At 40.5% G+C, this 16,570-nt stretch overlaps 1 protein-coding gene across 8 annotated transcripts in view; it reads left to right on the forward strand.

Moving 5' to 3' along the window:
* The first annotated feature begins 2,515 nt into the window (after nucleotides 1-2,515).
* The window catches only part of thsd7ab (thrombospondin, type I, domain containing 7Ab), a 209,664-nt gene continuing 195,609 nt past the window's right edge, over nucleotides 2,516-16,570 (forward strand). For all 8 annotated transcript variants that reach the window (XM_026184247.1, XM_026184253.1, XM_026184250.1 and 5 more), the window contains exon 1: nucleotides 2,516-3,466. In XM_026184247.1, the coding sequence (XP_026040032.1) occupies nucleotides 3,316-3,466 (151 nt within the window). In that variant the 5' untranslated portion in view covers nucleotides 2,516-3,315. The remainder of the gene's footprint in view (nucleotides 3,467-16,570) is intronic.

Consider the following 16,570-nt stretch of genomic DNA (forward strand, 5'->3'; position numbering starts at 1 on the left):
ACTTCTCACCACAGTCTGTTTATGTTCCACTGTGTGCTGCCCTGTTAAATCGCTCAATAGTTTCGTATTTGGGCATCGTCAGAAATGAAAGCTTGCTTTTTATTGAATTAATATGCGTTTGGTTTATCTAGTAAATAAAACAAAACCATCATGTTAGTTTGTCCTGTTCCATACTTTATATCTTTTATCTATACTTTAATGGAGAGAACAGAATTGTCCAATCAGCCTTCATTAGCTGTGTCCCATAGATTACAACTGGTGACATCCTTGACAATACATAGGTTTCAGAATACCTAGAAACTCTCCATGAAATGTCTGTGTGAGAGGTGGATCGCTGTTCCATAACCAGAAAAATCTGCAGTACTCCTCCCTCAAAAGTTACTTGTTTGGTGCCTCCTTACATGGTCTAGTAAAGACGAGCTAAAACTAGGATGACAGGTTGGCCGTCCTCAGGTCAAAGCCTGTCAGTCAGGTGTCCTGACACAGTCTCAGCCAGGTCAGACTGTCAGAGGTTGAGACAGTAGATGACGGATGAATTCTGCCTCTTCATTTTTGCCACTAGACTTCCTCTTCCTCCACTGTAATCCCTGTTCTTGTTTAATGCATTAGACAGAAAGGTACACAGATATTTACTTTTCTACTTTGACAGCATGTAAAGAGAAAATGAGTTATGAATAATTATCTGTGTAAACTGAGATGGAGCAGCTTACTCTTCTTGACTTAGATGATCTTTTTGTTTGAAGACAAAATTAAAAACACAAATTTGGTACATTAATGTAATGTTTGGTTTGTACATGCAGGCTGCTGTTGTTTTTTGTCTTGTTCTTTCTGGCTCAAATTTTTAGAGCTCAGTTGTGCTCAAGGTGTGTGTTATGCTGATATATACAATGATACAACCAGTGTTGGGGTCATTGCTTTTCTTACAAGTAATGCGGTGAAAGTAATTTGTTACATCGCTTCCTCGTTACTGCATAAAATGACCTGAAATGCAATGTCTTATAATCACCAGATAACATTATAAACCTTAAGCTACAGTGTCACACAGCAACACCAACACCAACGCAAAGCACAAAGACTTCAAAGCAATCGCTGCAGTGATTCTACTGTAGAAACATGAACAGGTAGAAATGGAGGCTGCAGCCTGACTGCTCATTGGGGCCTTTGTTACCTGATAAAGATCCAGCTCTGGCTGCTGGGCTGGGGTCTGCATGTGCTCAGCTTTAACATCACTCTGGGTTCTTGGTTAGCTTCAGCTTGGACTTTACTATTGTGCTCTTATGCAATAAAAATACAAGTAATGTCCGCTCCTCAAAAGCTGCTTCACCGCTTTCCTTCTGCCACAGTTATTTCTGTATAACGGAAGAACCTTTGTAATGTGACAAATGGCATAATTGTAACTGTAATAAGTATTGAATTCATGGCAGTACAGTAATGTACTAAAAAAATTACAACCAACTCTGGGTACAGTGGGTACTGGGTACTCGTATTAAACAGGGCCAAAGTTCACAGTAATGAGGTCAGTGTTATGTAAATGTAGTCTCTGTAAGTCAAACGCTCAGGTTTCAGACTGCTCTACATGCTCGATTAAAGACAGCTTTTTTTTAGTCTTGGCTCTGTTTGATCTTGGGCAGAGAGGATATCTTTAATACAGCTCTGGCTTTGGGCACAGAGGCCCCACCAACCTGCTGTTGAAACCTGATTTTTGTCAGTGACAGCCAATCAGATGAGATTTGGATTAAAACAGAGGGTGGCCCTAAAGATACGTTAAAACAGCTTATTCTGTAGAGAGGACAAAGTAAGAGGTTGCACCAAGATACTGTACGATAAACGGATTATTTTGAACAGTGAAAAAAGTGAATGGATCTGGAAATGAACACTACCGCCTCTCTGTAAAGGTAAAACCTCACCACATTGTATGTGAGACTTGTCTTTATGAACCAGGAGGTTAGCGACTTATAATTGCAGCCTTAACTTCCACTGACATAGCAGAGGATGGTGCCTTTAAAATGAATCAAACAGTATCTTCAGGTGATGTTTCCTGGATTTTTTTTTTGCTGATGAAATTCCTCATGGTGGTGCTCTTTTCTTTGTCTATTCAGCCATGGCTGATAAAACTGCTCATTGTAAATACCCACTTACATGTCCCATCTTCAGAAAACAAATAAATAAAACTTCATATCCTGGCCGCTACATGAATTTGAAAAAGGAAATAATAATTGCTCCTCTTGCTCGAAACATTTTTAACATTGAGTATATTTAAAAAAGCCAATATGTTTATATATCCAGTAATTTCCATTAATTTTTGTTGACAAAATGGGTAATAAAAGTCTGTAATTCCACTTATCTGTTCTATAATTTCACTTTCACAGCCCTTTCACACGGCCACAGTTATCACCTCGCCCTCATCTTTCACGCGCTCGCTTCCACTCTCCTTTAGTGTTTTGCTCCTCCTTGCTCCCCCCCCCCCCCCTTCCACTTACTCTTGCTCTGCATTAAACCCAGCTTGTCTCTCTGATCCCGGGAGGACTGCTTATGGGAGCTCCTCGGACCAGTGTGAGCCCTGCTGGTTTCCAGTCGCCTCGCAGCACTGCACGTGGAAGAGGAGGTGGAGGAGGGAGTATTTGTCCTTGTGCCCTAGGCAGGAGAAAGAAAATAAGGGGAGAAAAAGGAGAAACTGAGGCAGAGAAAACAAGGAATGAGCTTGTTAGAGATGCAGAATGTAAAAATAAAGGGAAAGTAATGCAGCGAGATGAGAAAAGATGAGGGCAGGGGAGAAAAATAGGAAAAAGCCAGAAGTAGAAAAGGAGAGAGCGAGCGCAGGGTGGCGGAGGGAGAAGAGCAAATGAGTGAGCGAATAGGAGTGGAAGAGAGAGAGTGAGCGAGAGCAAGTGAGAGGGAGGGAGGCGTACAACACTGCAGACACTCGCCCACTGTCACTGCTCCACAGCCAGAGGACAGAGGCAGCAGCGGCAGCAGAGGAAGCGGATACGATGGAGGAGGACGACTGTACCATCCATCTGCAGCTCAGTCCCCGTCACTGACAGCCTCCCTCTGGGACCATCCTGCCAAGTTGGGAACAAAACTACACTCCTGTCCTTCACAACACCAAGTACTGGACCCTCAACTCCTGCAGGAACACTGTGCACAAGATCATCATTATTTTTCCCGCTCTTGCACTCCCGCACACTTACTCACACACCTTCTCTCAAACTGAAGCACACTTCACTCTGCCTATTGGACTAGCGAGTTTTTTGTTGTTTTCCATCATCGCTGCCTTCCGAGCTGAGTGGATTTACTTTTATCCTGTGGAGGACCATGGGGCTGGGGTGGAGGGGTACAGGAGGGGCCATCCAAAAAAGGACAGAGGAGAGCTGGTACCATTTGGTGGCATTGCTGCTGTTGTGTGGTTTCTGGGAGGCTCACACACAGACAGATGATGGGAAGTCTGTCTACTTCTGGGAAACAGGTACTGCTAAACCACTAATTAGAGATTAAATGTGATCCTTTGCTTTACATATGGAGTGTTTATGATAGCTGCTGATGTATTAGTGTGTTGCTTCTGAGTGTGGGAGGTCACATACCGTAGCTGCGCCAACAGCACAATCAGTCAGATCTTATCGTAAATGTTTTCTAACTCATTATATGTGGATAATGTGGCATGAACAGGGTGATAACCGTTTTATGGCACGTTTTAAATCTATGCATGCATCGGTGGAAATAAAAGCTTCTTAGATCTAGTGCAGAAATGTTCTCATGACTTATTGGGTTTCAGAGATCTAAAAGGCTTCCAGATGACACACTTTGGCTGTCTCAATTTTTTTTTTTCGTTGAGGTTTACGCGCTGAACTTCAAAGATGCATACACTTGAAAAATGACCCAGAAATCTACAGTAGAATCTCGCTTCTGCGTACTGAATCGCATGTGGCACGCAGGACAACTATGATCCATTTTTCAATAGATTAGTTTCATCTCCCTGAGTCTCAGGTGATGCACTGTTATTGAAATGTTGCTGTTGTGTTTTACAGCATGCAGGTGATTGATAGGCACTGCATCACTATTGCGGTTGGCAACGGGTTTGATGCTGCTGATACAAAATCAGCTCTGAATATGAGGGTGTTGTGTGTTTTTGAGGCTCACGCGTGTAGAAGATTGTAGATTGAGTGGGTACAGTAGTTCTTATCTTTACACGTGCTTGTTCTCTACACTGAATCTAGCTGCACTGAAATGTCTATCAGAGACACATCTAAATATTGAGTGCTGTGGTGAATTAGATCCCCATACTTGATGCTGAGCACTACTCTAAGGTTTTAGAGTACATATCGTGCACTAGGTTCAGATTAACACCGATAACTACTAACAGATGCAAAAATTAACCTTTGCAGTCATTTTTAAAAACATCTAGGACGTCCTTTAAGGCACAAATTAAATAACGATCGCTTCATTTCCCAGTTTGATGCTCAGGAGATTTAAGGTGTGCTCTTCTCATTCAACGTTTGGAAAAGTTTTTATTTTCTCAATGCCGGTACAACTTTGTCATCTCTCTCAAACTCAAACGGCGCCACTCTGCATGTCCTGCCCCGCCTTGCTCAGCACCAGTCCCCAGTTGACGTATCCCACGTCTCTCCCGTGGTTCTGCATCTTTAAAGAGGATGTAGCTGAGTAAGGAGATTAAAGGAGCAGGGATTTAACAACCCAGGAAAGACAGCCCAGGGAAGAGACTTGAGAAAGAGAAAGGCAGAGTGAGCACTGCAGGCAGAGAGAGGGACTAACTTAACCTACATCTACCCTACTGTAGGTCATAATGATTATGCCTCTCTCCCACGCTACAGCACCTTTCTCCCACACTATACAAGCTCCTCAACTGGAAAGCTCTAGGCTCTGCGCTTTGAAATGTAATCCAGTGTTGGGAGTTTGTTCACTTCTTCCCAAATAAAAGGTAGTGCATTGATTTCAGCCCTGGAGTGTTCTTTCTTCTGAGTCTCTTTGGTTTGACAATTGCCTGCAGAGTATTAAAATCACATAGGGCAATTTACCGCTTTGGATCCTGGTGCTTTTCATCAAAATGTGATTATGTTTGTGCAAGATTTGCATACTTTTTCTTTCCAATGGAAGTTGTTTTTCCCGTTATTTATTTATTTTTTTTAAGAAAAGAAACGCAAAATACGATGATGTTTGTGCACACTTGCAGAGTGTGCAGTGGAGGGAATATTCTTGTGGCAAGCAATGCTCTGATGTTTTGCATATTGATGAGTCTAGCTGAAATACAGCCCCTGTCTTCAAAACTGTGGGGAATTGGGCCTGCATTGCTTTTATTGCCTTCTGTGGAAATATGATGTATCTCTTTTGGAAGGTGAGACAGTTCATTGGTGATTTTTTTTTTCTTTTTTCATGGAGAATACTATTCAAATGAAGCAGATGGAGACAACAGGATCCTCCAGCAATTGAAAGTGATATTTCTGCAGGTGGCGTTAGGATAGCTGAAGGAAAAAAGAAAATGATTATAGCCACCATGAGGATGATGGTAGTGATGATGGTGATGGTGATAATGGCATACCACAGATTTTCTGGGGCCTCTGAGTGTTTGCTGGGAGTTTGCCTTCGTCTCAGATCCTGTTTTCACGCCATTTTCTCCCTGTCACTTTCTCACAACTGTGCACTCCTTCTACACTTCTTCCTCTGCATCTTTATCACTTTGTTTCCCTGTCTAGCACTCAGACCATATTTTGCATTGCTTTTTTAAGAGCCACAGCCCAAACAATAAAACAATGAAATATGATGAAATCTCAGAGAAACTTATTGTCACGAGGCAACACCAGGATGTCAATCTATCTATTATAAACCCCCCCCAACCCATCCTTGCCTCCACAAACACGCACCGCAGCAGGTGCATCTTCCCGATTCAGTTACAGTGTGTGTCCTTCATTATACTCAGTTGTTGAAGCAACAAGGTTGCCAGGTTTGTACTGTCAAGACCTCCCATGTTTGCCTGAGGACAAGGCAATTACAGGTGGTGGAGTATTATGTACTGTAGTATTTCGATATCTTGAGCATCTGCCTCACTGTAAGTGCTCCTTAAACAGGGCTTTGAGGTTTGATACTGATGCATGTTAATGTTCCAGTGGATCCTTAAATGCATCAATTATCCACAACATTAAAACCACCTGCCTAATATTGTGTGATCTGTCTCAACCCGGCAAACAGCTCTGATGCATCAGTGTATGGATATGGGACATCTGGGGTGTCCTGTGGTGCTTGGCATGGTGAATTTTTGGATCTTGTAGGTTTTGATGTGGGGCCCCCAGGGATTGGGATTATTCTGGCGTATCCCACAGATGCTCAATTGAATTGAGCTGTTTGAAAGATGGGATAATGCTTTTGTGGCTCATTGTCATGTTTCTTGAGCTGTTCCTGAGCAGTTTTGTGGCATGGCTGGATGCCGCCATCAGAGAAGCAGTTGGTCGACAAAAGTGTTTGCAAAAGCGGTCGCAAAAGAAATCCACTTGTATGGACGTCAACAGGAAAATAAACCTCAGTACAACATGATCCCCATTTTGTAAATTATGGCAAAAAAGATGATAAAGCAAAGTGTAAGATGAGGAAAGGTGGGAATTCACACACCAATGGGTGCTGACCAGTTACAAGTAACGTGCTACTGTAATCCAATTACTTTTTTCAAGTAACGAGTAAAGTAAGGTATTACTATTGCAGAAAAGGTAATTAGATGACTGTTACTCTCCCGTAAGCACGCCGCTTTACTGCGTTACTAAAACCGTGATTTTTTTTCTTTTTGCGAGAGTCTCTCATGACAATGACGTAAGCGAGTGTGATGTTCGTGGCAACAGCTGTGTGCAGATCAACAATGGATAATATAACAAGTGCGGCAGAGAGTATGACCGTGCAGCGTTTAAAGCGTGGAAGTACTGACCTTACTTTGAGTTTGAATCTGTAAAAAGTGACAAAAACATTAGTGTCCGCTGTTCACTGCGTGGGAAGAAAACTTCTTTTTACAACGAAAAAAACCCCTAAACTTCTGAGCAAGCACCGACAGTACGCTGCCACGGGAATGTGAAACTCCCAGATCCTTCCACTGACCACTACGACACATGTGCACCAGGGCAAACCTCCGCCTGCCCCACTCCTGCTATACAGGTGAAAATAGAGCAACAGGACCGCTGAGTCTTTGATTTTATTTATTTTCTGCTGTGATTTACATGCATTTATTTGAAAGAGTGACTGTAAACACAAAAAACTATTTCATTTTCTGTGCTGGAATGTGCAGAAAATAGGTTTAATCAAATTTCTTCCAGTCAGAGAATGTTGCATATAATTTAATGTTTGCTTCATGCGTAAAGTTAAAAGATTAAAACTAATAAAACTAGTTTCAAAAAGAGACTTTTTCATTTGATTACGCAGAAAAAAATAGAATTGGGCTGAAAGATCTATTGCTTTATTACCTATTCAGGTTGTAAATCATTTTTTAAAAAGTAACTAAGTAACTAAGTAACTAATTACTTTTGAAGAAAAGTAATCAGTAAAGTAACGGGATTACTTTTGGGGGGAAGTAATCAGTAATTAGTTACTGATTACTTTTTTCAAGTAACTTGACCAACACTGGTGCTGACACTGTAGCTACAGCAGTCGTTTATATAGAGGTCTATGAGTCCCATGGATGCTCAGTTTGATTAGGATCTGGAATGTTTGGAGTCAATGCTTTTGGGATCTTTATGTATTCCTAAGTGGTGTTAGCTGTAGCAGGGTGCATTGTCCTGTTTGGAGAGGTAGCCATGGTCAGAGTATCTTTGCCCTTAGTGGTTTGGTGTGGTACATCTCATAATGTAATGTCCATACGAATGCTACAGTAGGACCCAAAGTTTAGCAGAAGGACATCACATTGTAACAAGATAATCATGACTTGTTAGTGCTTTTAATGCTTCGGTTTCATAAAAAGCACAAAAAAAGAAGTGAAGCTTACCTTTAAAATGTACACCAGCAGGTGTTAATTCATTTATCAGTCTGATCTGACAGCCTGATCTTATCACTCTTGATCAACCTTCTACCTTTCCTGATTGGCCGCTCGTAATCTTTCCCGGAATCCAGATTACGTCACCTCTGGATCCTGATCAAGCCAATCCGCAATTACCTGCCGTCTTACCTCATCAAGTTAAGTCACACTTCACAGCATGTGCCTCTCAGTCACAGGCCTGTTAACTCAACTGAGACATGCACAAGCTCTCAACTAGCTGCTCTTATATGTTGTTTGCCATTTGTGTTTGTGAATACAGTCAATCAGAAAATGAAAAATCTTGTTCAAATTTGCATTTTAAGCAACAGATCGCTTCTTTTGAGACCTTATACCTGGACAAAGTTTATACACATAAAAGCGCAGCAGTAGGTCTTCTTCAGGATACTGATTTGGCACCTGTTACTCTACATGCTCCTCAAAGAGCATCAACAGTTAAAAAGTTTCCTGAGCTGTTAACTAACCACCCTCATAAAACAGATGCTTGAAAGACAAGGATTTTGATAGTGATACCATAGGGGTGTCTACTTGGAGGCTGGGTGGACACCACTGGCCAGATCCAGTATTTTTATATCAACCACGCCAGTTAACACAACTGTCATCTCTTTGCTTTCCCCTTCACTCATTTACAATTTCCCTTCAAAGTGGGGGGGGGGGGGGGGGGGGGGGGATAGGTCTGCATCCCCATCTATTGACCATTGACCTGGTAACACCTTTGAACTCTTCGTACATAATAAAACAACTACATGTCCATCTTGATGCATTGTTTGTGCAGGGGGGGGAACTAGTAGATTTAATGACATTTAACAAAGTTAAAAACAAAGTGGGTGTTGTAAATGTTCATTACTAAAAACTGATAATATAGCACATTTCTAAGTGGTTGCTAGACATGTATAATTCAGCTTTTGCAAATATAAATAAGATGTTATTGTGGAATTAAAATGACACAGTACTTTTATGAGGTATTGTGGGTGCTACAAATTGCTAACACTAGGCCGTTTTAGCCCATTGTTAGGTGTGATTGCATCATATACAATTCAGTATTTTGTGGATCTAAAGTAAATGTTAAATGTGGTTAAAAAGAAATGCTATGATGCCTTTTATAAGGTGTTATACATATAAAATATGCATAAATCTCTTGGGCACTAGCTACTTGCGAGCTGTTTGCTAGGCAACATGATGTTGTAATGTCAGGTAAGAACCTTCAGGGGCCTAAGATGTACCTGTGTGCCAAGTTTGGATGCTCATTCCCTGATGGTCTAGGAGGAATTTGTAGAAAGAAACACAGACAGATTATCGATTATCTTTTCTAAAGTCAAGTTGTTCTTTTTTATTTCTCTTACACAAAGTGCCTTTTAATACATGGATATTAATTTCGCTTTTTACTTTAGTTACTTGATACAAGGTACCTTTCTTGAGAATGCTAGCATCTATCGGCCTGTACATTTGTTGGACCTGCTTCTCTAATGACCTGTCAGTTTCCAGAACCAATGCAGGTTTAGTCCTACAAGGTATCATCCAATAGGGATTATTCTGGTTTTCTGCTCTGTGACGTGCTGCAGTGTGTCAACACATCTCGCCCATGTCACTGTTCAGGACACAGGTGCAGGGCAACTATTGCTGACAGGCCATTGTTAGCTGAATACATTCCTCCTTTTACAGAGCCGCCAGCAGTGAAGGATGTCATCCTCGCTCAGGGTTGTTACTGGCTCTCCCACAATCACCTGCTATTATGGTGGACCCACTGAAGAGGCCATCCAGGAAATTGAGGGAGAGCGGGTGTGACAGGTTCTCAAGTTCACTACAGCATGTCAAGGGCGTTACATGGAGAACAAAAAAAAATCCTTTAGCCAAACTGATAGTGGTAACCAAAGACAAGAGAAGATTAGTTTAAGGGGAACCCCTTGAGATAAATGGAAACAAAAGAACAGTGATCTTTTTCAGGCTGTTTGCACTAAAAAAGCAGACAGTTCCCCTCTAGCCTTATCGTCTGTTAAAGCAACACATCTGACATCTTAGGAAGGTTATATTTATATTCATGTGCAATGGATTTGGCTACATTTTCCCATTTTAAACTTCTTATTCTGTTTTACTGGCATACTTGATTGATTCATGTCCTCAAATCACCTCAGCATCAACCCCACAACCTTTCCAACATCTAAATTAGAGCCTGTTGTGTCTGTACTGCCATGGAAATCCTTTGCCTCAAATAGCTATGTGCTAATACCTGTGTACCTGTATGATATCTACCAGTTTTCTTTTCATTAAGCCGGAAACAAACAAATGTCTGAGTAAATAGCTGTAGCTGTGATAGCAGCAGGAAAGTGACTGGCATCATCCCAAATGAGAATATCCCTTGGAGACTCCCACCTCATTTTAGCGAGTGCATTACAACGTGACCCTCAATGACCCTAATTAGCATAGCACCTGACGGCAGACAAGGATCTGGTCCATAATTGGCCAGCCAGTGTTAAAATTCCTTAGCAACAGGCAACAAATTTAGGCCACGCATATAAATTAAGATAATTTCCTTGGGAATTTCATTTTTCATTACAGAATGTGCCAGTGGGGTTTATTTTAATTCAGTATGCCCCTGTTTTTGTTTTCCTTTTCAGTTGGGTGAGAGTGAAAATGGAGGGTAATTGTGTCTGTTGTGCATCTCGCCCTGCAACCATCAGAAAATGAGCACTCAGCAGCTTGTGGAAACAACAACAGCCATGTGGCCTCAGCATCTTTATGCCTGAAAGAGGATGGAAGCTATTTTTCAAAGTTACGTTTAGTCTCAGTGGAAAAAGACTGAACACAGCTCGGGCTCAAATGATCGGCACTTTACTGTCATTGAAATGACACAGAGCTCAGCAACAGCACTCCATGACATTGTACCTGATTTTTTTTTTTTCAAAGCATTTGCAGCAAAATGTGTCACGTTTGACCCACATTGATCTGTTTTGTGGCTTTAGAGATATTACCCTACTACTCTCCGCTCCAGACTGCTGTGCTTTTAGAAATTGCCAATCCATCCAGTGGAGAAAGATGCCAAAGAGATGCCAGAGTTTGTTTAATCTAAATGGCAGAGCTTATACTAAGAACTGGCTTGGCTATTACTGATATAGGAGGCACGGCAGGATTAGAGATTACACTTCATCCAAAAAACTTTATTTAGAGTAAGATAAGAGGATTCCCACTGCTTTATTCCACCCTATTGAAATGGCTCGCAGCATATTTTAGATGCAGTGCTTTGTCATTCAACCACCAGAGTACTTTTTGCATGGTCCTGAGTAAGCAGATCAGTGATAGATTTATGTTGCGTAGGACTGTTATCTTTCTGATTATCTGCCTTGACCTGGTATATCAAAGTGGTACGTGCTGCTATGAAAAGATTAGAAAGTGAGATAAAAAAATGAAGACCTTTTTTAAAAAATTGGTACATTTTCTTGTGTGCATTCTCAGTTTTTGCAGTGAAATTATTAACTATTATGTCCTCACTGTTGCAAAGTAAATATAACATATTACAGTATCCATCAATAAACACTCATTCTAGTCCCAGTTCATATGCAGGAACAACCAGTGATGTACTGACTTTTGGAAGGAATGTGATGGGGAGCGACAGGATCAAAGGCTAGAGGTCGAAGGCGTTTGGATATTAGTTCAGTCTCTGAAAAAATGTGGTTTCCCTGTATACTCATGTGAGGCGCTAATAGCTCAGTCACACTAGAGTTTGAGTATGCAACGCCCTCAACCTGTGGATACATGGTGGGATTGACAAATGTTTGCAAATAGTTACCGACTAATTTATTCATGCAGACAGATTTAACACGCTGCACTCAATCAGAGTCAGTCTGCAGTGATCAGTGCAGTGCATCTCATTGCAGTTGAGAATGCAACCAACTCAAGTTGCTGCATTCTAGTTATATTTCGATATAAAAGCAAGATTGCCAAACAGTTTGTGGTAAAACTGCAGAGACAACATCACTGTTTACAGAGCCTGGACTTCGTATGATTCAGTTAATGTGAATTTCTGTGTATTTTACAGCAACAGATTTGAAACAGATGGCAATTACAATTTTCTTTATCACTATTAATTGCTGTATTGTCACAAAATATTGCATGTAATTGTCAAGTTGACCCCCTTCAATCACAAACAGACTAATAGAAGACTGACTCCATCCTATCTTGCAATCAGTTGCTGTCTTCAAAGCTGGTGCCTGACAGCAGCCACCAATTGCAAATGGTGGCAGAAAATTGGTCTCCGTCTTCAAGGCATCCATTTGAAAAACAAGAATATTACAAGTTCCTTGCAAAAAGTTGTAATAATTTTGGTTGTACCATGGTAGTATCATAACCAGAAATCATAGAAAACCAAAATCATAGTTCCAGTTTTGTAATATCCTCAGATAAACCACTTGATCCAAACGTCAGGAAAAAGGTGACAATGTCACATTTTATTCTGAGCATGTCAACAAACATGCTAACATCCTGGCTCTGTGGTCTCTGATTGTTTGCACATCTTTTTGGCAGGTGATTCACTCAAAGTCCCATGTCAGACTGCTCAGAGGAAATATTTTAAGCTAAAATCATGTTGGCAATTTCATTCGTTCACATAATCCAATCAAACCCCCCCATATTATAAAGAAGTAACAAAATGTTCTCTATAAATTGAACATAGTCTTGGCAGATGAGCTGACCCCAGAACAGGCTGACAGTGCAGGCTTAGCTGATGCACTTGCACGCATCCTACTGGCAAATCTCACTCAGGGCATTTAAGCTGCACACTGATTCACAACCCATCTCCACCCCTGCTCCTCCCTCTCATGCTGTGTCGGACTTAATCACTGTTAATGTCTGATCTTGCTGATGCTTGCTCCGGTCAGTACAGGGGTCGTTCTGCTCTTGTCCCCACCCAATCATATACCCAGCACGTTTTTTTTTTTTTTTTTTTTGCTTGACATTCTTCTCTCGATTGGAAATGATTTGCTTGTAATCAATCGTCAACACAAACCTTTTCTATCTCAAAAGTCTAATAAGAGTGTGCAGCCCAGATGAGTTAAGAAGTATGCCGAGCCAACATCGAAATCATATCTATAATTCAACCATAACTAGTTTGTTTCTTTGATTATAATGATTCTGAGTGAAATACAGGTAAACTTAAACAGAGCAGCAAAGCAGAAACATATTCCCTTCTTTTTCCGTCCCACTTGTTTTTCTCCTGAGTTTGTGGGTTTGTGTTTTTCTCGTACAATGGGGTCGTGTCCCTTTGGTGTCTCTTCCCAAACAAGGACTTAAATCTCCACTCAGCCACAAGTTGAAACACAAACAAATAACCGGACCCATATTGAGGAAACCAAGCACTCTCGTGGTCAGAGAGTGGCATTCAAAACAGGCCCTTGACTTCCCAAGAGGCAACGAGGCAGCTTCAGTGGGCTGAGAGGAATTGCGGTATCATCGAAGAAAGCAGTGACATTTACCTGAAAGGAGCCTGTGCTGCCTCCCCCGATGCTATTCTAATAAAGCTGAAGATATGTAGGTGGCTTGGAAGTAAATATCCTCCTGTCTATCCAGCAGCTCTGTCATTAATCCTTCATCTCCCCCACTGGCCATCCATTTTTATTGTTTTTTATTTATTTATTTTTTGCTCAGCCATGAGGTAGTCATGTCCCCATATTTTTTTGAAGATAAAAGCTTTCTTTTCCATGGCGGTTTGGGTGTTTTGCTCCCCAGTGGAAAAAGCTGATATCTAACTGTCATAGATGGTCTGAGAAGCACTCACTGTTGCACCGCAGAAAGATTATAATTCATCTGTAGATCACGTAATGAACTGTACACAGACTGCTTTAATATGCAGTGCAGTTTAGAGTCATATATCAAAGCTACTAAATCGGAATATAATGAGAACATTACATTAGTGTATTGAGCTTCTGTTGTTGGTTTGAAAACCATACTGCATTTGAACGCCATGCTGTACTTGTGCAGTTTTGACCACATTTATGAATGCTTTGCCATTTGTTTCTGGACCATGTGTTCTTGGTTTATCGAGTAAAAATGGTGCAGTAATTCCTCAGAGTGCATTAAGCAACAGCGACAGAAAAATGGCTTCAGGTAATTGTTTGTGAGGGTGTTCTTCAGTCCCGCTTTTGATGTTGTTTGTCTGTTGAAATCTGGAAATCCTGCGTTCTCGTCTGTTTTAGTTTGTTTTCATTTAGTGTGATAAGCTGAAGGAGTAATCAGTCAGCCACAACATTAAAACTGCCTCCCAAATATTGTGTAAAGTTCGTCGTGCTGCTGAAACAGCTCTTAGTCATGTACAGTACATATATTGGACATGTAGAAATATTCTGTGGTCGCCAGCACAGGGCAGATGTTTGAATTTGGAGTTGTTTTTTTTTTAGGTTTTTAGTTTGGGGAAAGAGTTTTCCCATGTTGTTGCTTAAAGTATTACAAAATTTGAAGTTTACTTTGTAAATCCTGGTCCAAAACAGCAATAAAGCAGGCCTGTCATATGACTGACAGGTTGCTGCCATATGCATGTGCAGTCCCTCAATTGGATTTGCCACTTGCTCATCAGATCTGGACTTACTACACTGACATAGAAGCAAAAATTCTCAGCTCGTGAAATTAAGACAGATTCACCAACCAACATGCAACATACTGAAGACATAGGAGCCCATGGATGCTTAACTGAATTAGGGTCAGGGCTATTTGATGGCTTGTTCAAAACCTTTGGGCTCTTTGTCATGTTTCTTGAGCCATTCTTCTTTAGTTGGAGGCTTCTGTTGGGGTTTTGTTTGGTCTTTGTGTTTAGGTGGATCTCAAGTAAGATCCGCGTGACTATCAGGACAAGGGGTCTTGGCAGAACGTTCTATTGTAATGAGATGATCAGCGCTGTTCACTACACCTTCCAGCTGGTTTAATGTTGTGGCTGAGGGGTGATTAAACCATGATTAAACCATATTAATTAACGCAAGAGCAGTCCATGTTAGCAGCTCTGTGAGGATGTAATTAGGCACAGCAGTGCTTGGATATAAAATGCGTTCACAGTAACAAAACTAGTGCAGATGATGAGCAGGTATAATGTACCATAGCTTTTCAATAGCATGCTCACATTAAAGCACTAACTGTGTTCACAGCAGAGGGAGATGATGGTTTTTTTTTAGATGTTTGTAGATAAATGAGACTCTCCAGCCTGCAAATAACCAGAGTAACTTTAATTAACTGAAAGGGTGTTAAAGAAAAAGAATTGCACAATACTGATGGGATAAAAAAAAAATCTAACAAAATCCTAAAAGAAAAGCACAAGAAATTCTAGTAAGGAGTGCAAGGGACAAACAAAAGAGCGCAAAAATGTGATAAAGAGAGAGACAAGATTATATTTAGACTCTGTGCTGATAAATAAGAGAAACTAGTGGAAGCAATTAAGAAATTATGGAGAACCAGACAAAGACGGTAAGTAAAACAACACAACACGAGCAATTACTGGAAAAAAGAGAATTTACAAGCAATGGGAGAAACAGCAGAAGTAGAGAAACACTTATGTGCCATGAAATAAATAGAAACCAAAACCTCCAAAAAATAACTCTTCTGGATTTTTTTCTCCAGAAATTTACAACACATATTCACCAGAAGGCTGTATTTCATAATAAGGTACTAAAAGTTTTTAAAATTGAGACACAAATTTTGTCACCAGCTTATTAGAAACATTTCAGTGTTTCCAACATTTCAACTGAAAGAAAAAGCATGTTTGCGTTCAGTAAATAAAAATGACTGAATCACATCTATTAAGATAACGTAAGATAATTCTTTGTTGTTATTGCACAGTCATACATAGTGCAATAGTACAATGACACTACGTATTGAGTAGATGATGATATATTTCATTAAATTTGTTAAAATTAATTTCATTATGAATGTCTTTTTGAAAGTTTAAAAAGGACCCTGCTGCATCTCTCACTGATGCTCATCAGGAAAAGCCAATGTTGCTTAGAAAACACCTAAGGAGACCCTTCACCATCTGAGCACAGAGATCTGATCTGGTATTGGTGTATTTTAGAAAAAATTGATCAAATGTATTAATGGTGGCGTAATTATAAATATTGGTGTCTTAATTTATCACCTATCATTTTTTTTGTAGTACAGGCTGTCTAGGAACTATTATAGATAGGAAATTCCCATATTTGGCTGGCTCTCTTGCTTCATGGTACAGCCTGAGGAGTTGTGAAAGTCATGTTGAATGCGTGTACAAAATATTATTGCTACAAAATCCAACTTTACACCAGTGGTAGATAAAAAGTTTACCAAAGTTATTACAAATTATCTTGAGGGGGATATCACTTTTTATTCCACTCAATCAAACAGTTAATTTTTTTCCCAGCAGAGAGCCCTGGTTGACCGGCTGACATTACCACCCATGGAGACGTGTTACAAGCTTGGCTTTAAAGCATCGGAATGAAATAAAATACTAATTTGACAATGTAAACTCAAGGGGACAATGATAGTGAAGGTTTACTTTAAACTGCATCATGTTTAATAAACCTGTCCTTTTCACTTTGCATTCCT

Source organism: Astatotilapia calliptera, chromosome 11 (genome assembly GCF_900246225.1).
Source record: "Astatotilapia calliptera chromosome 11, fAstCal1.2, whole genome shotgun sequence".
Lineage (NCBI taxonomy): Eukaryota > Metazoa > Chordata > Actinopteri > Cichliformes > Cichlidae > Astatotilapia > Astatotilapia calliptera.